Source organism: Epinephelus moara, chromosome 3, assembly GCF_006386435.1.
Source record: "Epinephelus moara isolate mb chromosome 3, YSFRI_EMoa_1.0, whole genome shotgun sequence".
Classification (NCBI taxonomy): domain Eukaryota; kingdom Metazoa; phylum Chordata; class Actinopteri; order Perciformes; family Serranidae; genus Epinephelus; species Epinephelus moara.
The window spans coordinates 15,089,918-15,116,256 of NC_065508.1; the positions used below are offsets into that span (position 1 = coordinate 15,089,918).

Consider the following 26,339-nt stretch of genomic DNA (forward strand, 5'->3'; position numbering starts at 1 on the left):
TAAGTTATTTTCAGAATATATTCACCACTGAGTCCTTTACCTTGCTGTTCAGTCTATAGGAAACTAGAGTCAACAAGTGTACAAATATTTGTTTATCCTATTCAACAAATGATGGTCTCTCTGTACCCTCTCCATTTAAAGGAAATGTTGAATTTATCCTATCTGTTCTTTTTGTCTTGTAAGGTATTTAATTTTATTTATTTATGCAGACATCATAAAACACTGAGAACTTTTTAGGTTCTCCACAAAAAGAGTCAATTTTGCTCATTTTATATTCAGCTGCCTTTTAAATAGTTCCCCATTCCAGTAGGAAGTTAAATCAAAGAAAGTGCAGCATTGCATTGTTTATTTCCTCTTCAGAAATATCATCAATAAACAGGATGTGTAGGGCAAAAATAATATATGCCTTTAGTACTATGTATCATTTTATATATTACCAGTATTTTAGATTACCTTCTTCTTTTTTATGCAACTAAATATGATTTTTTTGTCCTACATTGCTCACACAGAAAACACTCATACAGTTTTTTTTTTATAAACACTGAGATAAATCCAGTTACGTATTAGCATCATGATAAATGCACTTTGTCGATGATCAACTCAGAGTGGGAGCCACACCTACTCTGAGCTCCACTGTATTGTAGCATTACAGCTTTAAAAGGCTGGGTGAGTCCCTCCTGATCAAATACACATTTATAAACTCCCTCTCAACAAACTTCCTCTCTCAGTCTGAGCAAGCACATGGAAATGGAAGACCAAATGGAAAGCCAGAAGAGAAGAGGGATGAGCAAAGAAGATTTGATATGTAAGATAAACCACATTTTCTTTTACTGTCTTTTCACCTGAGCTTCAGTGTTATGTAACTGGTTGTGTTAACAAAAAGTAAAACATGATCACAAGACTTGGTTTGAGGCTTAGATCAACAAAGGTGTTCTTTACTCTACCTTGAAACAGAAGTTCTATATCGAATGTCAGCTACATTGTGGTATTATTGCAAACAGGAGTGTATTATGTATACGTATATGGAGTTTACCTGTAGAGGTAGAACGCAGCCAGAGAGGTGAGGGCAAAGTAGAACTCCATTGTCATGGAGACAGAAATCACATGTCACTGAGATAAGAGTCCCAAAAGCATGTGACTGAGTGTTTGTGTGTCTCCATGCTCCGTGAGCAGGTAAACAAGGAGTTGTCATGTTACACAATTGAGTTTGAGCTGTGTGTAAACGTCCCTTAATTTGGTTTGCTGATTAGGGCTCGTTTTCATATCACATCGTTTTGCAGCGTAACCATGAACCTGTCAGACGGGATCAAGTGACATAGAACACTGTATACACATCACCTGCATGAATCCACATTCACACAGGTGTTTGATGGTGATACAGCACAAAATCAACATTACATAAATTGGGTGCACAATTTTTAAACCTGTTTAGTTGAGAGTATATACAGATATGATGAAGATTGGCACAGTGTAAGCTATGATTATATTGTAACAATCCTCATAAATCATGCAATACCTTTTCCAGTAAGTATCATGGATCTCGTGACACAGAGGAAGTGAATTAGCAGGGCTCTCTAATGTGCAATAATGCCTAAAAGTCCGTTTGTGCGCGATAATGCTCTCAACATCTCCTTTAGTGCAACCACAGGAAGCACATTTCCTGTGGTTTGACCTAGAAAGAGAGGCTTTTGTGTCTTTTAACCATGCTAGGACAAATTAAATTTTAACCTAAGTGGTGCAAAGGCCATAAAGTTAAAGCTTCTTGCAAATTAAAATATATAACCTCAATAAACAGGAGTTTAACAGTGTGACCACGAAGGATTCAGTGTGAAATATCATGGCTTTGTTGCAAACACGCACAGGTGCAGCCATTTGAGCTGGAAACTATGACACGGTCCATCACCACACGGAACTTTCCCTCACTTAATGACTTTTTTCATTACCAAAATAGTAATCCGGGGATCATGTTGCTTTGGTAAACATTTTACTGTTTACACTGTTAAAATGAAAGTCTCTCCGTGTGAGTTTCTCTGTGTGTAAGTTGCTCGTATCGGTGGTAGATCTAAGCTGGATAACAAAGGGAAAAAAATCTGTTGATAGCAGTTAGAAGTCACGTTGTATTATGATTTCAATTTCAACGTTCATAGCAGAGGTGGGACCAAGTCATTGTTTTGCAAGTCCCAAGTCAAAGCTGAAAAGTCAGGGGATGAGTCCCAAGTTCTAAACTTTGAGTTACAAATCCTAAACAGGTCACAATGTGCTCTTCACCACGTGTTGCCGTTTTAACAACAGAGTAATATGTTACTTTTTTTTACTTTAAATACAGTTTAACAAAAAGTTACTTTGCTGTAAAGCTAATATGAGCCAAGCGTTACGTAACTATGTTAATATTTGCCTCAACTTGTTATGCAATTTTTGACCTGTGTGTTTTGCATACTGTGATTAATGTTTTAATGACTATTGCATAGTTTTTGCACATGAAAAACACTTGCGGACTTGCTGGAAATGAAAAGCATAGTTGATTCAGGAAATGAAGGGAAAATAGTTGATTCGTGGCACATTTTTTTTAAGTAACATGGCCGTCTTTTTAATCTTTAAGCTCAGGTAAAGTTATCAAGTATCGTCAACGGAAAAGGCTCAAGTCCAAGTTATGAGTCATGAGTCATTGGTGGTAAAGTCCAAGTTGAGAAAGTTATCAAATTTGTGTCCAATTTATGTGATGTGAGTTCTGAGTCATATAGTGTGTTTGCCTTTTTAGCAGCTGAGGGTTTGAAGCTTCCCTTAAGGTCTCATGTCTTGTAGTTACAGGGGGCCAAGAGACCTCCATTGTCCTCCATTCCAAAGGGATCCGATGTCATTTCATACTGCTTTCTGATCAGTGACCTTCTGAATTTTTGAGGCAGATGTTCATTATTTCCCCACATTATGCCCCACTGAATCAGATCTTGTTTATTCTTGATTCAAACCTGTTCACATTTCTTACTTTGCTATAAACAAGGAGGCTTTCCTTGCCGTTTCATATTTGTTTTAGGGTTTTCACAGCACATCATACACACTCAAACACACAGTGTTGTCTTTCTTTCTCTCTCTCTAGCTGAACGAACAGGATCTTTGGGGTGCATTGGTTGGCTCATAGTCATACTGTCGGGCGTCTTCACAATCTGCCTCTTTCCCATCACCATCTGGTTTTGTCTGAAGGTGAGTGAACTCGGTAAATGAGCACAGTGGGTTGAAGAGCAGAAACCGCAATTTCCTTTACTGCAAATCTGAATGTGAAATGAGCTTCAGCTGTGGTCTTCCTGTCGGTGTTGCAGATTGTTCAGGAGTATGAGCGTGCTGTTATCTTCAGACTGGGCCGCATTACAGACAGGAAGGCTAAAGGACCAGGTAGAAACACTAACAATTTCTATATACTTTTTTTTTTTTTTTTACAAACTGTAAAAATGAATAAATAATTGCGAGAAAAAATATAATCCTATTTTTCATGGTTAAATTTGGGGTTCATTTTCAGGTTGATGCAAGATAGTAATGCAATTCATGCTTTTTCCCTTTCATCCACAGGAATTTTCTTTATTTTGCCATGCACCGATTCCTTTGTGAAAGTTGACCTGCGAACAGTTTCATTTGACATCCCACCACAAGAGGTAGGGTCAACGCTTAGGCATTGTAAAATGATCTTAGCTCAAATCTGTGGACATACTCACAAACTGTTATGTGCCTCTGCTCTAGATCCTGACCAAGGACTCAGTCACAGTTTGTGTGGATGGTGTGGTGTACTTCCGGGTCTTTGATCCCATCGCCTCTGTTGCCAATGTGACTAATGCCGACTTCTCCACCCGTCTGCTGGCTCAAACCACCCTCAGAAATGTCCTGGGGACTAAGAACCTGGCTGAGCTCTTGTCTGACCGTGAGGGCATCGCTCACAGCATGCAGGTACAGGAAACTCTCAGACGGGCTGTACTGAACTGATTTTTCATCTCTGATCGACAGCTTTATGTGTAAAGTTCATCTGTGGATGGGGGATGAAATAATCAGCAAATTAATGACATTGTAAGCTACATGTCTAAGCTGTGCCTCTTTTTTGTCTTTTGCAGTCCAACCTGGATGAAGCCACAGACAACTGGGGAATCAAGGTGGAGCGTGTGGAGATTAAAGATGTGAAGTTGCCACATCAGCTGCAGAGAGCCATGGCTGCTGAGGCAGAGGCTGCACGAGAGGCCAGAGCCAAGGTTAGCACATGCAGGAAGACACGTTCAGTACATGCATACAGTGTTATACAATAATTACCTGTTAATCACAGTCTCTCTTTCTGGATGTAGGTGATTGCAGCAGAGGGTGAGATGAACGCATCTCGCGCCCTGAAGGAGGCCTCCCTCGTGATTGCAGAGTCTCCGTCAGCCTTGCAGCTTCGCTACCTGCAGACTCTCAACACCATTGCAGCAGAGAAGAACTCCACCATCATCTTCCCCCTGCCCATGGATGTCTTAAGTCACTTCATGCGGAAGTGATACCTCCGTTTGTTCATCTTGTAAAGTCACTGAAAAAAACCCAACATGAATTGAATGGGATCAGGGAACATTTCTATGGCTCCTCGTAAAACAAACATTCAGGATGCTATTGTTGTATGGTTGACATTTTTTAGATGGATCATGGAAACGCCTGCATGGTTTATATAGTGAAGCTGTGATCCGGTCAGTGCCTACTAACCAATGTGATTTTCTTTGACAAAATTTTCTTTGAAACTGGTATCATATGTTGTTAAAATTATATAATGGATAGTGTGTCTTTCATGATATTATATGATGTAATGTTGATCATTTGCATATTTTGATACTGAATTAAATGTCAAATGTTTAAAACTGTTGAAATTTGTTCTTTGGTCATAAAGCTTACAAAGCATATGTTTATGCTTTTTTCACTTAACTGGCATAGAAAGTGTTGATTTTATCTCTTCACCATTGAACAGTTTTCTTAAAGATAAAAGATAAAAGAGAATAGGGCTTCAGGTTACATTTTTAAATAAGCAGACTCTATGGCAAAAAGAACACTTAATTACTTTTTATTTTTGAAATAACAAATGAAAGAATTTAAAAAATATCAAATAGTGAGGAATTATTTTTATTAATTTATCCATTATTATATTTATCATTATTCATTTATACAATTTTAGATAAATCCACGGTAAATAAATGAATGTAGATTTTTAAAGGTTACTTTTGGAGTCTTTGATAAATGATTTGAAACCTCTGTTCAAATCTTAAAATAAGAAATAAACACATATACATACATTAATATTATTATGAAGAAGATATACTAATCATTAATACCAGAGGAAATATTCAATTTTTTTTCACTCTGATGTCACATACACACAGGCCCAAAATACACACACACGGACAAACAGGACCATTACATGCATGTCAGAGCGAGGGGGCTGCCAATGGAGAGGTTGGCCACCCCCCGGTTCCCAATCCAAGTCCCTATGGACTGAGCTACTGCCTCCCTGATGTGTTACAGTATGTGTTGGATTCAGCCAATAGTAACAGAGAATATAAGACAGTGTTGTTAGTATCACAACAAAGTTGAAATGTCAGAGCCTTAAAAGTAATAATTTATGAAAAGATTAAATTGAAAACAGAGAATAAATTACTGAGAATTTGGAAATATGGAATAGTCCGAGAGTATTTAGTGGATTTCATTAAAGAATGAATGAATGTTGAATAAAATTTGATAACATGCATTCAAAGCCTGAGAATATTGAATGGAACAGAATTCTAAATATTGAATGAAAATCTGACAAACATATGTATGGAAGCGAATCGTGACTAATATTTAAATTAAAATGTATTTGCAGAAATGCTTTTTCATTTTAAGAATGTGGCTGCATTATTTGACTCATAAATAAATTAATCATCAATCATCCTATTTGCATTTTAATTTTCTTCTTCAAGACTGCTCATTCTTTTACTTAATTAAAATGAAAAAGAAAAAGTCATTTGAGATTTAATTTTCAAAATATGCCCCAGCAAATAGATACCAAAATTCAATTTGAAATGTAAAATTTGAAAATTAAAATGCATTTACAGAAATGCTTTTTCATTTTAAGAATGTGGCTGCATTATTTCACTCATAAATAAAATGAATAATCAATCAACCTAATTGCATTTGCATTTTCTTCTTCAAGACTGCACATTTTATGCCATAATCAAAAAGAAAACAAAGAAGACATTGCTATTTCATTTTCGTGGTCTGCCCTGCAAAATAGTGCCCATAATTCGAAAATGATTTGGCAATCTGAGCGGCGCAGGAGAGTGACGTCAGTAGCCGCTCTTCTTCAGCTGACCATGGTGCTACCCATCTAATACAGTAGGGGGCGGTGTGCACATTTGATATATGGATGCATCACAGATCATGGCGCTCCCTGAGATTGTGCTTTCTAAACATTGTAATTTCCCAAAACTGAATAAATACCACACATAGCAACACAAAACTGCTTTGCTAGCTCAATCATGTTGTAACTAAGATATCTGCTGGAAAAAACAATTTGGCTAAATAATGATAAAAACGTGAATAATCACAACCTTTTTCAGCTTTTTTAATGGCTTGTCAGACATTTCTCAGGGAGTTGGTGTTGCCACAGCCCTAAAATAACTACATTGTAGTTTTCCTAAAAGTCTGTTTCTCTTATGATTAGTTCCCTTGTATACAGATTGGTGTGTGTGCACATGTTATACGAGCACCTGTATACAGAATACATGTAGCAGGTAAACACACTCTTAAATTGACAGCAGGACTTATACTTCAATAAAACATGGATATCACATGACTTTTTTGAATATTTTTTAATACTGTGTTCTCCCCAAAAAGTACAAATAAAAGCATCAACATACTTTGTACACATTACATGTTGAACTATCTCATTCCTCGTCCTCTAGGCCTCCTACGCTACGGTTACATTTTGACCATCACAAATGCAGAGAGGTAAAAGAAGAGAAAGGGAGAGCGAGAAACAGCAAAGACAGAAAAAACATGCTTCGATTACTTTGTTGGTGCACTAAGACACAAACTCATGTTGTAAATGTATTTACATTCAAACATACAATCAGTGCCAGAACTAACAAATTCAGTAAACTTTGTCTCTGGACCAAATCCACACGGGGTAAATGTATAGCTTACCTCCACAAATTCAAATTGTAGTGCTGAAAGTTGACAAGCCATGGAAACATTTGCTACACACAGCATTTAAACATGAACATGGCCGTTTCACATCCCTAATGGATTCGATAAATGACTCATGTTTCTTGTGGGGAGGCTTAACCAAGTGCTACATATTAAATGGCTGCTACATAGTGGTCAGACAAGAGGTCCTTCTATATCAAACAAAATCACACGAATGACTCGTATAAAATGCAGTCATTACGTTTTTGACATTCAGCGCATAGTGAGACACAGATGTCCACAGGACACATTGAAGGGTTTTACAATACCAGTTCATTGTTTAGAAATCAAAGTCCATTCAGATGAGAGATTAATTTTAAGATGAAATCTGTGACTTTACGCTGTCATTTGTAAACAATAGTTTTTGTTGCATCCTTGTTGACTTGTTTTTTTTGCACCTGAAGTGACCTTTAGGAGGACCCTGAAGAATCATTCATCGACATAGGTGAACTGTAATTCTAAAACATTCGAAAAACACAGTGACTCTCTGACTGGTATATTCTTACAATTGATCGTTATGCAAAGACATTCTCAAAAATCATCAGTGCAGGTATAAAACAAGTGAGAATTGAGACACATTTCTCAAATCCTGTATGCTGTTTTTTGACATTCTTTCGTTTATGTGTCATACAAAAAATCTTGAAGATCCATGAAAAGATTTTTTTACTTTTTCACGGCCATAAAAAGTGCTGGTATAGCAATTAAAGATCTACTTAAAAGTCTAATACTGAAAACCCGGAAACGTCATCCTTTACATGCTGGTAAAAGGTTACATTTACTCAACCTGTAACTTAACAGATAAAAGTGACTAACCCATGCTCCCATTAGCAATGTTGCTGTGACTGCCAACAGCCAACACAGACTTACCCTCATCCCCTCTCAGCGGCATTGTTCCCTCACAGCGGCTCATTTTGTTTGTTCATGTGCGAGTAAATTACTGAGATTACACTGTAATTTTCTTTAGTGTTGACTCGTTCAAAACCAGATGAAAGATTAGGACCCTGAGGGTAAGTTAGTTACAGTACAGGAGGCAGCTATGACAAACTGTATGCTATAAAATAATTCTCATTTTAATATACCAAAGGTTGGATTCTCTGTTGTATTTCATATAAGAGGAAAATTATCTCGGGAAATATCTTGAGAGTGTATAATGTTCTGTAGAGAAGCTATACAAAAGGAGAAAAAAAAAGTATTTCTAATCTAAATTTAGAAAACAATTCCCTGAACGATATCTTCTTGCACACTGAGGATTCAGCGGAGCTTGCAAAAGCTTGAACGTAACACTCGAAGGATAAAAAGTGTCATTCAGATAACGAAACCAGAAGCATCAGAAGAGGTTTGAAGAGGTTAACACAGGTTCAGAAAGGGATACACTAATCTTTGCAACACTAGTCACAAAGAGGTAAACAGAGGGTTAACCTGTGTTTTGTTTTACTGTAGCTTATACACCCATATCATATCATATTATAAGACAGTCCCCTGAACACCACCTATGTATGTATGACGACAACAAGTCAATACATCTCCTTCCTCCTGGGGTACATCGCATATTCCACTTGTGTCCCATAGGTGATATTTTCAATATTACAAACACCATTCCTGTCCTTCACACCTCAAGCTTAATAAATAGACAGATCACAGCAATAATAAGTTTCACATTAAGACTGGAAGACTTTCACAGTACATGCTTGCTTAAGTAGCAAAACACATGTAACAAATAAATTAGATATAAACATCACATTTTAAAGAAATCCACAACAACATTTACAACAGTGATTCCTGTGTAAGGTTTCCCCCCCTGGTAGCTGTGTGTTTTTGTTGTTGTTGTCGTTGTTGTCGCTGTTGAGCTACAGACACACAACAGACTGCACATTCCCGCTGAGGTAAATACAAAATGGCAGACGTAGTTTTTGCAAGTTGACCTGAGGGATCCCGAAAGTGAAGAGTAGCTCATGTGGCGAGATGCTGCAAGGAAGACCTGGCAAAGGGTTGAACATTAAGTCCTCTGGATTTTGCAGGTAACATGGCTGGGCTTCCAGGTAGGGTCGTCCCACACTGCGAGTAAAACTATCAGCCATGGAACTAATTACAAAATGTTAAACACACCTTGAGGAGGCTGAAAAAAAAAACGTGTTTGATTTACAAACCAATTCTGTATCCAAAGTCCTTTGTGGAATATTGGTCGCTCTCTGCTGGTGAGACGGGAGGACTGAGTATAAGGCGCTTTGTTGGGGATATTTTTCAGATGAAAAAAAGAAAAGAAAAAAAGAATTGACTATGAGAAACTAATCCCAGTGTGAGAGAGAGTATAGCTTATTTTATTGAGGACGTGAGCATGTTTTTTTTTCCTAACACATCAGAGTATTGTGTTCTGGTGACAAGAGTGTGCTACTTTCCATCTGTACTCTTTCTGTCTGTGCGGGACTCATAACTACCCATACAGGGAGGTTTCACTACATGTCGACACTGCCTGTGTCACTATCATACACTATGTACAGTCTGCATTTCAAGATTCTGTGTTTATACAAGTTGGGGGGACAGAGAACTGAGCCACAGTCATCTGCATCCTTTTTCTCATTACAATAGTTATCTGTGTGTAAGTTGGGACACCACCAGCTGTAGAAGCTTGAGAAGTAACTCTGTAATCTTGCTGTGTTGACACTTCAATGCCATTCAGATTCAAAGAGGGAGGAGAAAAGCAGAGAATGATGGAAATGAGAGAGAATGAACCAGTTAAGAAAATGAAACAGAGAGAGAGAGATATGAGCTTATCTCTGCAAGGAACTGAGACAAGCAGCTGAGTTACAGCGATTGGCTGGCACTCTGTGAGTAGGCGTTGCTGGGCCAGGGGAGTAATTCTGATTGCTCGCTGCCCTGTGAGTGGGTGTGCCTGGTCCAGGGGAGAGATTTTGATTGGTGTTGGCTCTGTGAGAGGGGGAGCAGTACTGAGCCTGCTGAAGACAGCCCTGGCAGTGGGTGGGGGAGTCACACCCTGCAACAGGTGAGGAGGAGAAGAATGGGGATGAGGGGACGGGGGAGGTGGAGAAGGAGCGGTGCAGCGGGGAGGAGGCAGGGGACATGAGGGGGCTGGTCTGGAGGCGCCACAGAAGCTCCTCGTTGTTCCGACTCAGCCGCTTCTTCTCAGTGCTCTCCTTTTCCACTGAATCATGGAGGTTGGCGTTCTCCTCTGACAGTTGCCTGCAGGGAAATCAGCACAGAGGAAGCTGACTGTAGCAGAAAGTAGCATGTGCTACATAAGCAGTAGAGATAGACTTAATGTTACAGCATCAGCATACAGCATTAAAGTTAAAGGAATACCTCACCTACAAAAAGGATCAATCACTCCCCCTCCGTTGATTTTGCTGAGAAAATTTTGTTTTTCCCACATGTCTCTACAGAAAACTAAGAATCTAATAATTAAAAAAAATCTTGATGCATTGGACTAAAGGGGTGGTCTTTGTTTAACAACTGCAAAACTCAACTCGGTCTCACTCCAAAGTCGTCAAAATCCGGAGCTTGGGCAGTGACTTGCGGTGTCAGACACATACAAAAAAACCTGGGGCATCAACATAACGATAATAATGATGACTGGATGTGTCTTACCTGGACAGGGTTAAGTTGTTTTCAATCTGAGCCCTCAGATCTTCATTCTGCTGCTGCAGAACCTGCACCTTCTCCTCAAGGAACACATTCTTTTGGGCCTGCTCAAAAGTAGAATACAACCACAGTGTAATCTTCATTCACCAGATCATGCCTATCCAGACCAGTGTGCATGCGTTTGTTTGTTCAGATAGCTTATTTGAGCCTACCACTTTCTCCAGATCAGAGATCTTTTTCTCCTGCTGGTGTATCTGCTGGTTCTTCATTTCCACAACCTCCTTCAAGCTCTTCAGATCCTGCTCAATGTGCTGGTATGGAGCCAGAGCATCCTGTGATAGACACATGTGCACACGCAAAAAGAAAAAGACAAGAACAAGAGAAATGAAAGATAAAAAGTGATCAGTGGGGTTAAGAAAGATAACAGTGTCTGTGTATTTTCTTATACAGTAGGTGAACTCACGACTATCTGTTCGTCTGTGCTCTTCCTCAAAGCCTCCTCAAAGCGTTTGGCTTTGTCCCTCAGACTCTGATTTTGAAATGTGAGGGTATCCACTTGATCCTGAACAAGCATCAACACACACAAGCACAATTATTTACATCATCTCAGTACATATCAGTGTGTATCAGCCAATGAATCATTAAGGATCAGTTTTATGGCAAAAAACCTGCAAAGAAAGCCTGAGTTTCTCAAAATCCTCCTCCAGAAGCATCTTCTGTTGCTCGTGGGCTTTTCTTAGGTCTACACACAGATTCAGAAGAAAAAGACACTTGATGTTGTTTCTAGCTGTGCTGGTGTCATATTGTGTTTCTTAAACGAGGTCTAAGAATCACACCTCTCATGGTACGGGCGTGCTCCTCATGCAGTGTTGCCATGGTGATGTTATGCATGTCTCTGAGCTCCTGAATGGCTGCCCGGTGGTTGACAGTCATCTCCTCCACCTAATGCATACAAATACGTGCACATTACTGACTGATCAGATTTCATGTGATAATTTGACACATCTCCCATGATGCCTTTCTCTCACCTGCTCCTGTTGCTGAGTCCTCAGCTCCTCCATCTCGGATCGATGCTCCTCCCTTAAGTGTTCTGCCTCCGCTGAGTGACACTTCCTGAGCCCCTCCTCCACAGCAGCCAGCTCCGCTTCCTGCTGCAGCTGCAGCTCCTGCAGCTCCCGTTCAAACGCCACCTCCAGCGCCGTCTTCTCCCGATGGAGTCTCTCCCATCGCGCTGAGTTGGATGCTGTGGATGTAGCAGAGTGAATCTCCTGATGTTATCTTATTAGAGAGCAGAATATTTAAAGTTTTACTGTACCCCTATGACTATACAAACCGGGGTCAGTGTTAATTCACTTTCATTTCAGCTAGATAGTTTTTAAAAATAAAACTTCCAATTGGGAATTCATTTCATGTTTTTTTTTATTATTCAGAGTATGATTCATCACTCTCTATAAAATAAAAGAAGCAGAATTAAAAAGTGCTCCCTCAATATTTCAAACTGTGTCAGAACAAATTACTTCTTCAAATCACCAATGTGCCATCATTAGTGTTATTTTAACACCTGTGCTTTTCCTACTATCCATTCAAAATGTGGGCTGTAAAAAAAACTCCCACTGGTTACTAGATTTGATTGATCAAGTGTTTAATTTGTTTCATCAAATCTTGATTCTCACTCACCCATTTCCTCTCGGATTTTCTGTATTTCCATGGACAATTTCCTTTGATTTTCCTCTGTAGTTTTATTCTGAAAAATTGGAAATAAATAACATTTTAACACTGTGCACATGCCAGTACCAGTTATCCTGTTGATTCTGGAGCACAGATGCAAACAGTGAAACAGCTGGTTAACTGCTGTCTAATGTAACAAGACTAAGAACCCTGTTAGGTTTTAGGCACAGTGGAGCTTCAAGCTAAATGTGCTCATCAGCATGTTAATATACTCACCATAACACCAACGCTAACATGTTAATATTTAGCAGATATTGTTTACCATGTTCATCAACTTAGTTAAGCATGCTGACATATTAAGATATGCTTATGGTAAAAAGAAAGCCTTTGCCCACTTTCTCATCATGCTCAATGTTTCCTTGAATTCATGTTTTTAAAAAGACATATACATAGCATAAAGAAATATTAAGTGAAAATAATAAAAGATAAGAAACCTGGAGACATACTGATAGACAACATGGTTAAGCTGAATGTAAGCTGCATGAGCTGTTTACGAAAAACCTTACTGTCAACCTCACTAATTGATATGAATAAACTCATGCGTGTGCAGCACCCTCCATGCTGTTGTCCATAGCTTTACAGTAGCTGTTGTGTCTGACTAATGCCAGCAGAGGGAGCTCAAACCCACTCAAATACAGTTCACACTTAAACCATTACTGTCTTATGCTATATCTGCACTGTGGGCTGGTGATTGCAGCACTCAGACAGTGACCATAAAGAAGCCAGACAGTCCCTCGACAGTCTGGCAGCAGTATTACAGCTATCACACCTCAGAGGCTAAATCATTCCATCAGACACACAGAGCTGGATGAAACCTGCTCAGTGACACACTGAACTCTGGAGGACCCTTCCCACAGTCGCAATCACTGTTGCTCATCGAGCTGCTCTTGGACCATGCTGTGAATCTCACCTCCTGATGTTAAATAGTGTATGTGATCTTGAGTTCATGTGCGTGAGAGCATATGTTTTCCCTGAGTGAATGTAAAGGTTGGGCACTGTTGTCTACCTACATAGACCTCAGATCATACTGTCATTACAGTTTAGATTGTGGGGGAAATGCACAAATGTTGATGATGATTTGTACTGTACACCAAGGACTAATCTGCCATTTTAGGAAAGCTACAGTTGGTACAAAATAACACTACATCTCTGTATGGGCAGGTGCTGTAGTACAGGATAGCCTAAAGACAATATTCACTTTATTGAGTGTACATATAGTATCATTAAATATGGCTACCTTGAGGCAGTAATGCTGAGTGGTGATAATAAAGGCTTCCAAACCCAAGGAGGTCTTCCTCAGTTCCTCTCGTAGAGCTCCCAGCTGCCTCTCCTGCTGCTCACAGCGTCCCTGCAGCCTCTGAACCTAAAAGTAACAATGAATAAAATAGAATACAATAGTGCAAATGAAAAAAAAGTGGCGCTGCAGATTTTTCCCCCCCCAACGACTCACCTCCTCTCTTTGCTCTTCTTTTTCTCTTTCCTCCGCTTGCCTTTCTTTCTCTTTCTGTTGAGCCTCCTCTTTCTCTCTCTGCAGGCTCTCCTGCTGTTCCTGCTGCAGCCTCAGGGGGGCCACGCGGCGAGGGGACCCCGGGGGAGCTGATCCTCGCACTGCCGCTGCGGGCCGCTGCCCAGATTGGACTGTGTGGGGATAAAAAAAACAAACACAGAAAATCAAATTGAATTTCAAATGAGTCTGCATTAGAACACAGCTTGGGCCGCATATTTCTGTCCAAATCCGAGCTGAGTCCGAGAGTGGTAACAGAGCCTTCTCAAGTTTAGGGGAGACTCGTGGGTACCCAGAGATCCCATTTCATTCAGATGTCTTGAGGTAAGAGTTCAAGGGTCCCCTTTGAAAATCGCTGTGCAAGTTGTTACTTTGCCAAAAGTTAGCCTAAATTTGGAGCATTATTCAACCCCTCTCCCAACAAACGATGCAGAATAAAGGCCTTAAGTCAGTGGTTCTCAACTGGATCAGCCATGGGCTCCAGACCACCACAAGGTTTCATATATTCAGCATCATTCTTGTGTTTGGCCATGTTGTCGAGCTAGTTTGCTGTCTCTGTCAAGTAGCTGTTTGTTAGGCACTGCATCTAAAGCAGGAAACAGCACTTCAAAATTAAAGCTCTGTACCAAAAATTGACCACACTTTAAAATAAAGTGTGTTTTTGTACAAACTTGACACGTTGGTGAGTCACCTGTAGTCCATTCAGAATGGATCTGTGACCCACTTTTGGTTCGCGACCCAGCAGTTGGGAACCACTGCCTTAGGTACTAGTACCATTGCTACCCAGCTTAAAAAAAACAAGCCACAGCCTCTTAAAGACAGTAATGTTGGCCTCAAATTTTTTTCACCAGTGGGTCCAATAAGGGTCCTAGCAAATTGTATCAGGGTGGCCATGGCACCCCTGGTCCCACCTTGAAGTGCCACTGTAACCAAGGCTGACCTGAACCATTCTGTGTTTTATGTCTGAACACGGCTTCTGCTCGACGCAGTTAATGTGCTGCTGCTGAAATATGCATATGACCCTTTTAACACCACCATGTCCATTTTCTTATGTCACTTTGACAACAAACCAAAAGGTGACATAGCAAGGAAACTGTAGATTGGTTAGGATATTAACAGGGAAGTGAAGCATGTCAAGTAGGCAACATCATTTGTAAATATTCGCCTGAACCCTGCCCGACTTTACTACACACTACACACTCTGCACAAGCATGGTTTTCTTTTTATAAATACACATGATATAGAAATATTTATAGGATATATGCAGAATATGATATCTCCCATATGTCATTAATTAGTCATGTACTAATTCTCAAATCTAACTAGGACGCATCTATCTAAAATAATGAAATTGATGAGTATTAAATCAAAGGAGATTTGACCTGACCTCTTGCTAACGACTATGCTCACATGATAAATGATAGTAAGTTAATTGAATCTTTTCCACAGAGGAAGCCTTGGGGTAATTCCCAGTCTAGTGTTCCTCATGATGGACCATCTAATCTCATGACGAATGCGAATACATCATCAAAAAATGATTGAGCAGCAGGATGCAATGATGTAAGGACAGTGTCGCTGTATACTTGCATGAGTGTATTACTTGCGTTGTGTTTGTGTGAAAACATTAGGCACATTGAGTAAAGGCCATTAACAAAGGATGTGATTTAAAGGCCAGTCAAACACAAACATGTGAAAGCCATTTTCCCTTTGAGTGGTGCACAGCCATTAAGCTGCAGTTGACATACAGGCGGGCCGATTAACCTCTGTGTGAGTCACCTTGTCATATGGTGTGAGCACATACCAGCCTGTGGAGAGACGCAGCATCAAAACACAGCATTATAGCCGGATAGAGAGAATTCTTTTAAAACATATATTCTGTATGTTCACACAGACTGACAAACAAGCCTGAGCACGCACGTGTCTGCACACATAGTAATGAAATCACCGCAGCCCCACATCACCTGCCTAAACCATATCATTCAGGCCCACTGAAGCATGCGGCGCCGTCTCCATGACAACGTGAGGCTGGGCTTGGGGTGCAGGGTCCCAGGTAATGAGTGAAAGATCGGTTAAAGGGAGGTGGGGGGATAAAATGAGGGGAGTGCTGTGGGCCAACGGGTAAACGAGACGAGAGAAGAGAGACAAAGAATTCAGTAAGACGGGGGGAAGGTACCTGAAGGTATGGTATGATTCTAATGATGATGGATGTTTAAGGACAATTTAGCTCAAATTGAACACATACTTATATATCTGCAAGTGTATGTGTGCATGTAAAACCTAAAATGGGGAATTTCTCTGTGAAAAATGTAAGAAATCAATGTCAAATGGTTAAAAAAAAGACAAAAAAGATGTGTTTTCATGCAATTTAAAAATCCAGGCTTTGCTTCTAAAAATGTGCAAAACTGCAAATATCAGCATGTTTCAATATTACATCTTCATCAGCGTCTTTACTTTGAAGGATTCACCGTCTTTGAAAACGACTTCGAGAAGACTTATGCAAATGATATCTCCCTCTGTTACAGGCACACACACACAGACACACACACACACACACTTAGACATGGGTTCTACCTGAAAGGTTAGAGAGAGTTGAGTGAATACCAAATGACTTCATGTGGCTGAGTGTGGCGGCAGCATGCAGATAATAGCAGGGTTGATGGAGGAGGAATAATGATGCTAGAAACAATGAGAAAAGGTGTTGGCAGGCCTTGTGGGGTGCAGAGACTATTGTGTGTGTACGTGTGTGTGTGTGTAGGTGAGTGTGATCCAGTTAAGGTGTGGTTAAAGGGTTGCTCTTGAGGTAAATTTAATTTTCATTTCACGCTGACATTTTGCCGGCACACTGTCCAGAGCAGCTTCAAGTAGGAGCAGCAAACTTTCAATATCTGTAAAATCCTCGTAAACAACAGAGAAGCTACAGTGCTGAGAATCAGAGAGAAAAACTCAATGTTTTTATTTTGCCACTGTGTGGGAGAAGAAGAGGTCCAGCCAAAGATGCAGCGAAGAGAAGGTTGAACAGTAACAGCAGCACTTGGGTGAGAATAGTGAAGTGAGCAAAGAGAAAGGTGTAGCCTGAGGAGATGCGTGTCAGCTCTGCAAGGAAAGAATTGGAGGCCCCTCTGAAATACTGTGTGAAAATTATTTTACCACTGCAGAGCCAAGAGGAAGAAAAGTACAGACTGCCATGGATCAAATCACAAGATATTTGGAATGGATGCGAGCAGCTTCTGGGTGTGGGTGGATTAAGAAGAGGTCATAAATCTAAGGACTATTTTTGGAACGGTTTGGGATGGTAGACAGGTGGGCTGGCAGAGAAAGATTAGGAGCCACAGTTAATACGTGCATTTTGTGTGATCTGTTTTGGTAATGAGGAGAAGACTCACCCGGGGACTGAGGTTTGGGAGGAACCACCGCCAGCCTCTTTGGGGAGGACGGGAGAGAACGCGTGACCTCCGAGCTCCGCTGAAACTCCTTCCTGCCAACTGTCAATCAAGGGTACAACTGATCAGTGGGGCTAATCACAAAAGCACACAATGACATAATGATAATACATGACAAAGTAAATGCAGCAGTAATATGTTAAAAAGCCAATATTTATACAGTGACGGATCATGACACAATGGGCCCCCAGGCACAGATATGCAAAGGGCTGCACCATGTCTCCTATGCACAGACTTTGTGGTGGATTTTGTGTTTCTTTGTAGTTGTTATGCAACATATTTTGTGGTATTGTGTCTCTGTTTAGTCATTTTGTGTGTCCTTGTGGTTATTATGTGTCTTTTTGTAGTCATTTGGGTGTCTTTAAGGTGATTTTGAGTGTTATTGGGGTCATTTTGTGTTACTTTTGGTCATGTTATGTCACTTTGTAGTTATTTTGTGTCTTTTTGTAGTCATTTGGGCGTCTTTAAGGTCATTTTGAGTCTTACTGAAGTAATTTGGGGTCTCTTTGGGGTAATTTTGTGTTATTTTTGGTCATTTTGTCTCACTTTGTAGCCATTTTGTGTCTCCTTGTGGTTATCATGTGTCTTTTTGTAATCATTTGGGTGTCTTTAAGGGGATTTTGAGTGTTATTGAGGTAATTTGGGGTCTCTTTTGGGTAATTTTGTGTTATTTTTGGTCATTTTGTAGCCATTTTGTGTCCCCCTGTGGTTATTTTGTGTCTTTTTGTAGTCATTTGGGCATATCTGAGGTAATTTTGAGTCTTACTGAAGTAATTTTTGGTCATTTTGTGTCACTTTGTAGTTATTTTGTGTCTCCTTGTGTTTGTTTTGTGTCTCTTTGTGGTCATTCTTTGTCTCTGTGGTTGTTTGCCCATTTTTGTAGTTATTTTGTGTCTCTTTGAAGTTCCTTTGCATCTCTTTTTATGTCTCTTTGTGGACATTTAGAGTCTCTTCCTGGTTGGTACATGTTAATTCGAGCAAGTGCAGGCCATTTTTTGACATTTGCGATTTGGGTCCCTGGATCTGTGCTTGGTAGGCCCGTTCTTTGATCTGTCATATTCATAGAACTTTATGTCAATCATACTTCCTGCTACATACACACAAGCACCAAACCAACCATCTTTCCCCACTCGACTCCTCACTCTCTTTTCCATTTCTTTGCTGATTTTCCCCTCTCCTAACTTTTTTCAATCTCTCTGTTACCCTCCTGCTTTCATCTCCAGCTATCTCCCCCCTGCTGTGTTGTATAACTATGTCCCTCGGGACTAGCTGGGTCAAAGAGAAGCAGAGCATACTGTGGGAATGTGCCCATCACCTCCCTGCTCTCTGTGACAAACTTTGCAGCCAATACAAGCACGAGCTCTTTTGCAGAGTGTAGGTGAGGTGTGTGGGAGGAAAGAAAGTAGCTGGATTTGAAACAATAAATGTGAAACCCAGGAGCTCAGAATGATTCAAAGTGGGAAGGAGAAAAAAAACTGTGTGGAGGGAAAAAAAACCAGATGATAGTGAATAAAGAAGTGGGTTTCAGGAGGTTAGCAGGGAATCTGTTGTGAAGCAGAGAGGAGAGAAGGAGAGAGGCCTTGAAAAGAAACTAATTAGACCTGTAATGGGAGAGAAGCCTCTGATCCTGAACAAATCCCCCAAATAACCCTGGAGAGATACTTCAGGCCTGCAGAGACAGTGTATGTGTGTATGTGTGTGTGTTCACTGTGCTATGTGTTGGTGTGGTCATGCAAAAGTGGCTCTCAGAGTGACTCTTTACTGTCAAGCATACTGTTACCAAAACCCAGCAAGACTGTCTTGAACTTGCACTTGAAGTTGGAGTGTACAGTTTATTTTAAACAAACACTTTCCCAAATAAATTTTTGGCAAGAGGCTGCTGTGAGGTGTTTAAACACAATGCCTGGGAGCAGAGGTAAACAGAAAAGTAGAAAAATAAAAAATTAACATGCCTTCCAGCAACTCCAAAATGATCTTCCTCGCAGTGGGCTACATTAGAAAATTGTGGATAAACAATATTTTGACAAAGTGCATCCCAAGTACCAATTATGCAATTAATTCTGCAATATGGATGAAAACAAGAGTTAGTTAAAGGGACAGTTCACCCTAAAATCAAAAACACATTTCCTCTTTCCTCATTTCCTCTGAGCCACAGTCATCACAGTCAAGTTGTTGAGGATCTGGACTAAAGTGGTAGACTGACTGACCAACTGTTAGCACAGCCAAAAATGTGTGTGTGTGTGTGAGTACCATGTGAAAGCTCGTTCTCGGCACAGTTTTTTTTTTTTTTGTCTGAATCTTTCAGAGGCTCAACAGGACAGAGGTGTCTGTTGACTGATAAGATGTGTGTGTGCGTGTCTGGCAAAATGTGTGTGTCGGTGCTGTATGGCAGACAAAAATTGAATATAGTACAGATAAAAGCAGGCTACTGTCTGTGCACACCTTGCAGGTTGACAGGGACTCCTCAGGTAATACTTCATCAATAATTTACAGCACATTTAAAATCAGCTCCAGCCTACAGAAACACAAGGTGAGAGAGATTTTCTCACAGCCAGCCGCTACACTGTCTGCATTCCTATAATAGAACACAGATCTGGCTGGGGGGGGGGGAACCTGTTGGCAACAAAACAACAATCATCTCTACGTTATTTTGTTGTCTAAAACGTGTTTTACCCTTGTAGGTTGTGTTCGTTTTTAAGATACTCTGCCCACACTACAGCAGAGATAGCAGTTTTACGTCTTCGATTCAATCAGCAACTGTTAAAGTTTAAAGACATGAGATAAGTGTGAGTGAGCGGAGTGTGATAGCCTACTACAGGGCCTCTGGTGTTAATTTCCATGTGTGAAAAATACAACCGTGTGTGAAAAGCATCACTGATAGTGTGCCTCCTTGCTTCGGAACAGAACGTATTGGCACCATTAACCAAGAGACAGTTGTGACCTGATGAAGTCCATAAACATTTCTTAGCAGCACAACATGTGAAATGTGTGCTGGAGCTAATAGCGGTTTTTTAAGCTCTTGGATGGTATCTGAACGTTTTCTAGGACATGAGAAAGTGCTGTCATCATGAACGAGAGCACACTGGAACAAATGGCCGAAACGAACACTTGAAAGGCAATTCCACCCTCGGATATCTCTACACATTCTGTGAGTGATCTTGAAAGTGAAGTGAAGTGCCGAAGTGTTAAGTGAGAAGCTTCCAGCATTTCCCTAAATGACTTTCAACAACCCCTGAAAGCTGGAGATTGTGCTTAGTTAGGTGCTTCACTTAATGGAGGCAGAGGAAAGTTTAAAAGTTAAAGTTATGAAGGAACACTCTATGCCTCTTCTGTGGATTTCTCACAGTGTGAATATTTAACATTTGTGCAAAGTATTGCATCTAGAACATAAGTGCCTGCTCCTTGATTCCCGAGTGCTGACTATTAACCTGTTGTTTTTGACGCTTAGGAAATATTCCTCTGCTTCTGAACACCAGTGCATACATAATACATCATGTATGGTTTGTTGGTTATTAAATTGTTCAACACATATGTGACAACAGCATGTGACAATAGGACACAATCTGTTGCTGGCGGAAAATTGTTTCTCTCTCTCACACATACATGAAGCTCAGATTGTATTTGCATATACATGAGAGTACACTGCCTGCTCCCTTTATAACCACAGTGACTAGATTTTGTCCATGTAGAATTTATGCCAAGATTATCACAAAATCTAATAGTATTTTCAGTTCTGAGTGTTTCTAACAAATTATTTTTTGTAGTCAAACCCTTGGATGAATTTCTGAACAGGTCTAACGGCCTTGGTGCCCAAAGTGTCAGAGCCCCCCTACCCTCACCTGCAAAATATCACTTAAATTAACACAAACTGATCAGAGGAGACTCAAAATGACCACAAAGAGACACAAAAACACCACATGGAGACGCAGAATGACCACAGAGCAACACAAGATGACCGAAAAAGCCACAAAATTACCTCAAAGGGACAGAAAATGACCTCACAGAGAGCCATGCATGACACATAACAACTACAAAGATACATGTGCCTTGCTCCTGTGTAAGAGAGGTGGTGGGGCCCTGTGTTTATCTGTGCCCAGGGGCCCATTGTCTCATAATCTGTTCATGGTTGAACCAAGAATGATGCTGTGTTCTCCTAAAAAAAACGTCCACTGACCTCCAGGGGAGCTTCTTGGCTGGGCAGGCAGGTAGCGCCGAGGCAGGGCTGGGGTAGAAGGTGGCTGGAGGCTGTTGCTGCGACATGGCGCCCCTCTCAGATGATCTGTCGATGGAGGGCCGGTGGTGACTCTGTGAAGAGGAGGCTCCTCGCTCACACTCACACCTAGAATACACAGAATTATTGTGTTTATATATATTTTTTATTTATAGCAGATATATCTTCAGAGTTGCCTTTCTCATTTGCTGTCTCTTCCTCCCTTTTTATAATCACATATTGGATTTTCCACAGTCTGATAAGGCTGGGTTACGTCTGAATTTAAGGTTACTGGACTGAGAAATGGTTTGTAACCTCTGGGTCGTACTGCTGCTTCTCTCACTCTTCCTTTTATTAACCTGGAGCAGCGCACTTATCCTCCACACACACACGCACACACGCACAGGCAGTTGGATAAACACGTTTACACAGGGACACATACGCTTCCTCGTGAGCACATATACACAGGAGAACACAATGCACACTAAGAGCACTGATCATCACTCATCCTGGCCAACAGTGCAGCTATAATCTATTTAATGACTAGCGGAGAGTTTACACACATGCAAGCACACACACGCACACACTGCGTATATCCTGCTCATCTCCCTGATCAATAATGACACAACAGATTGCCTGCACTTCTCCACCTTCTTCATGCGACAAGCAGGTGATGAACAATTTAATGTAAGGCTGCTTGTAAGAAGCCATGTGATTGGTGATTAAACAATGTAGCACAATCTCTCCGTGTCCTTAGAGATCAGGACACTGTGGAAAATGTGATGGCAAAAAAAAAAAAAATCCCTCCCCAAAAACAGCTTCTGTGCAAATTTAGATGTCAAGAGTTTCTTTTGGTTTGCATAGTCTTATGTTTGAGCCAAGTCCCTCAGGCGCTCAGGATTAGAACAGGACACAGCAGGGAGCCTCATCCATTCAGGCGAGCAGCTTTGCTATTGGTGTGGATTGTTTCGGTGACCAAAGTATTCTACCTCCCTGTGCATACACAGCGTTGAAACACAAAACACACACACACACACACACACACACACACACTGTGAGCTACTTATAACCACACTTCTTCATTTGCTCCCTCAAACATGTATTGCTGTAAACAGCTAGGGGGAAGTCTGTTGACATTGACTCATTAGGTCGCTTACAGAGAATATATGCAGCCACTGCAGAACTGAGCAAACCTGATTGTTTTTTATGTTTCCTTACCATTTTTTTTTTATTTTACTAAGAAAAAGCATACCAGCGCTCTGTCACTTGACAGATTACAGTTGACAAGTCTTGAAAAAGAAGAAAAGAAAGAAAAAGAGAGAGCCAAATTCATGGTGAATGTAGGCAGGCAAGCAGCGCTCTAAAATCCAATATTTTCATCTACTTCTTAAAACACCGACCAGTTGTATGGCATGTAACACATAAACATAGACTAGATGCATGTAACCCATAGAGATCAGGGAACATATTAGGTCTATACACTGTCTAATTAATTCATTTTATCCAGTTAAGCACTTTCACACACACTCACACACTGATGGCAGCTAACGACCATGCAGACACAGCGGACAGGGTATTGCAGGTATTGAACCACCAAGCCTGCAATCATCGAATGATCCACTGTATCTCCACAGCCACAGGAGGGTTGTGGTGCCTGAAGCAACTGATGATGCAAATTATATGTTTGTGCCAAGCGACCAGCAACATACAACAGAAAATAGTAAGGCTAGGCTAGCTTAGATGTTATGAGCATGACAGCAAAACAGCAGACCACTGTGTGCAGTGTGCCACGTTGTAATGATATTGACTGTGATTTGTGATTACATGGTAATTTGTGTTTCATCAGAGCCAGGCATTCTGCTGTTACGGCAAACCATATACTGTTATGTATATAAACACCAAACATACATTAAAGATAAGGGACAAACAAGCGGTGGTCTCTTCAGATATTTCTTGATGTAAAAAAGGAACTGAAATTGAATTTGCCGACATCTGATTGGTTCACTGCCGTGTATGTGCTGCTCACGTTGCCACCTCCCGAAGTACTAGTGATTCCAGTTACATCCCCAAAGCTTCATTAGCCAACCCTGAGCTCCTCCAGGAGTTGATTAGTGAGGCTGTTTACAGTGTTTCCTCTTCACGAACCAGTCAAGGGCATGGGCAGTGTGTCCAGGCCAGATATGATCTCAGAAGGATCTCTGTGGCTACTGAGCTCTGCAATTACTACTGCTAACATCCTCTACATAAAGACTTCCATTGGATAGAATCTTAACAATGAGAACTGCATTTGTAAATTAACAAATAAAATGGTATTCTAATGTGGAAAAAAAATCTTCAGCATTGACCTCAAATGCTTTAACTCGATGTCTGAGTTGACACAGATCAATGGGTTGGTTGATATGAACTGAGATGCGCTCATTAGTCATGGGTCAAGTATGTACAGAACGTATTCCCAGAGCACAGAGCAGAGAGGAGCAAATGATGGTGAGGATACACAAAACTGGGGAATGCTGAGAATGATAAAAAGGCGTGCGCCATCCAGGGGCTTAGAGATAGAGAGAAAAAGGGGATATATTTCATTAACGGTAAAAGCGAGCTGATATGCATCACTGATTGGCAAAATGCCAGCCGATGATGGATAACGTGAGGAGGATAGGAAAAGGGAAATAAGAGTTTGGCTGTATGGGATGAGGGTGAAGCAAACAAAAGGATATAAGAAGAGGTACAAAGAGGGGCCAGCGGCAAGCTTAGCGTATTATGAAGATGGATGAAAAAATACCAAAGATATTAAAAAGGGACCAGGAGCAAGTAGAAACAGCTGAGAACAAAAGACAGCAGGTTTCTCCAACCCAGTGGGAGGCCATTTTATTGGAGCAGCTTGCACCTCACAGCAAAACTAATGCCAGTAGAATATTGCTGACTCTGAATCCTGAACAACAATTGAAGAGGAAACAGATAGGTCAGAGGCTTCTGTATGCATCCTCAGAGTCGTGGAAAACGGCAATGTAGCTACACGTTACGAGTACCAGTTTAAATTTGATTGTAAAATAGCAAAATTCAGACCTCTAAGGTTTCATTTTACTGTAACATAAACCCTTCTGTGCTAGTCGGCGAAATCAGTGTGTTCGCATTTTGCGAAACTCTCTTGCAGTCCTAAAGGAAACGATCATGGCGTAGTCTGTCTGTGTTGCATACAGCTGAAGTGGCACACACCTGGAAGAACACACACATACACACCCACTGTGAACTGGAGCCACAGCACAGCTTGCAGTGCTGACATGTCAAAGAAATAACTCTTATACCTCAAAAATGTATAACCCCTGGGAAATAAGTGAATGCTTTAAATTGTACAGTGTGCTTTAAAATATCCAGCAGCATGTGGTGTGAATGGATTCATTGGGGAAACAGGGGTGGGTTTGATGTGGGGGGATGGGGATGTTAAATAGTTCCTTACTGATTTATTTTAATAACGTTTATGAGCATTTCTTTGTTTAATACAGTGGTGGAGGAGGTACTCAGATATTTGACTTAAGTAAATGTTGCAATTCCGCAATGTAAAAAACGAATTTTAATAAGTGATACATGTTTTTTCCCATATTATATGGATACAAAATATGTATGGATATAACTAGAAATTGAAACTGATGTAATCTCCTCACACACAGAAAAATGTTCACTTATTTACAGACATATGTTGAGCCTTTAAACTTAGTTTATAGTTTGGTTATAGTTTTGGTTGATTTTGAAGTCTAACCTCCTATATGCCTGTTTAATTAGACTCCATGTTCTCACAGACAGATGTCAGCTTCATTCAGTGCTGTTCAATACAGGAGACATTGTGTGTAATCAAGCTTGAAGACTGTCTTCATCAGAGCCTACCATTTGTCCCGCTTATTAATCGTTGCTTCCTGTCATTTGTTTGAAGCTGCTTTTGGCTGTCTAACTGTCACTCTTTATCCATCAGTCAAATTATACAGGGTGTTTTATTCCCTATCAATCACTTTGCTGTGATCTTCTCTATTTTGCTATGTACTCACAGTATATGCACATGTCATCTGCGTAATGTTTCATACTGTCATGAGATCTGTCTTAACACTCAGGAAACATGTTGCTTAACATTTTGCCAAACTGTGTCTCCAAACAGGCTGATGTAAAATCATGTTCTGGTTCTCAAAATAGCTTAAAACAAAATCTGTGCAACTTTCTGTCTTAATGAATAATGCTGGAAAATAACAACAGAATCAAGCTGTTTCATCCATCCTGATGTCATCACACTTGATAATGGAGGTTCAAATATTGGCTTGTGTTATAGGGATCCTCCTTAGGCTAAGGATGGCTGTAGCATCTTGACTTCTGGTCATCTGAAATAAGAAACTGTGACATTATACTTTAGTGCTAAGATAAATTCAATCAGAGTACTTATTTAGTGCCGGAACATGAACCAAAATGCCTGATAAATTCAAGTTTTATAATCAAAATTATAATATCATACTTGAGGGTTGATTAACATGCAAATCAGCATCACTGTTTGTGAGGATAACAAGATGTGTCTGCCAAGTAAATTGGATTTATGGTTTGGACTTAGAGGTTTCTATAGAAGCGATATCTTAACTCAAAAAACTTCATAACAGCTGTCAAACTG

At 40.4% G+C, this 26,339-nt stretch overlaps 2 protein-coding genes across 3 annotated transcripts in view; one reads left to right on the forward strand and one right to left on the reverse strand.

The window, feature by feature from the left end:
* Nucleotides 1–647: 647 nt before the first annotated feature.
* Nucleotides 648–4,859, forward strand: stoml3b (stomatin (EPB72)-like 3b). Its single transcript, XM_050040277.1, has 7 exons — nucleotides 648–805; nucleotides 3,095–3,198; nucleotides 3,315–3,387; nucleotides 3,562–3,644; nucleotides 3,730–3,933; nucleotides 4,095–4,229; nucleotides 4,320–4,859. The coding sequence occupies exons 1-7, from the start codon at nucleotides 742–744 to the stop codon at nucleotides 4,506–4,508; spliced, it is 852 nt and encodes a 283-aa protein (XP_049896234.1). The 5' UTR covers nucleotides 648–741; the 3' UTR covers nucleotides 4,509–4,859.
* A 1,986-nt stretch (nucleotides 4,860–6,845) lies between these two features.
* The window catches only part of mtus2a (microtubule associated tumor suppressor candidate 2a), a 47,023-nt gene continuing 27,529 nt past the window's right edge, over nucleotides 6,846–26,339 (reverse strand). The window contains exons 5-16 of one of the 2 annotated variants that reach the window (XM_050041381.1): nucleotides 21,662–21,826; nucleotides 17,431–17,529; nucleotides 13,994–14,181; nucleotides 13,781–13,906; nucleotides 12,493–12,559; nucleotides 11,844–12,058; nucleotides 11,652–11,757; nucleotides 11,484–11,557; nucleotides 11,279–11,377; nucleotides 11,028–11,147; nucleotides 10,822–10,919; nucleotides 6,846–10,416 (exon numbers count right to left, since the gene is read on the reverse strand). In XM_050041381.1, coding sequence (XP_049897338.1) covers nucleotides 9,987–10,416; nucleotides 10,822–10,919; nucleotides 11,028–11,147; nucleotides 11,279–11,377; nucleotides 11,484–11,557; nucleotides 11,652–11,757; nucleotides 11,844–12,058; nucleotides 12,493–12,559; nucleotides 13,781–13,906; nucleotides 13,994–14,181; nucleotides 17,431–17,529; nucleotides 21,662–21,826 — 1,787 coding nt within the window. In that variant the 3' untranslated portion in view covers nucleotides 6,846–9,986. Of the gene's footprint in view, nucleotides 10,417–10,821; nucleotides 10,923–11,027; nucleotides 11,148–11,278; nucleotides 11,378–11,483; nucleotides 11,558–11,651; nucleotides 11,758–11,843; nucleotides 12,059–12,492; nucleotides 12,560–13,780; nucleotides 13,907–13,993; nucleotides 14,182–17,430; nucleotides 17,530–21,661; nucleotides 21,827–26,339 lie in introns of both variants that reach the window. The other variant, XM_050041380.1, reaches the window with a different exon arrangement.

Excerpts from the sequence above, each read along its gene's own strand:
- stoml3b (XM_050040277.1), top strand. The coding sequence starts at position 742 with ATGGAAATGGAAGACCAAATGGAAAGCCAGAAGAGAAGAGGGATGAGC. Across the intron at positions 3,199-3,314 it reads CCATCTGGTTTTGTCTGAAG|ATTGTTCAGGAGTATGAGCG; the intron begins GTGAGTGAACTC and ends TCGGTGTTGCAG. Across the intron at positions 3,388-3,561 it reads CAGGAAGGCTAAAGGACCAG|GAATTTTCTTTATTTTGCCA; the intron begins GTAGAAACACTA and ends TTTCATCCACAG.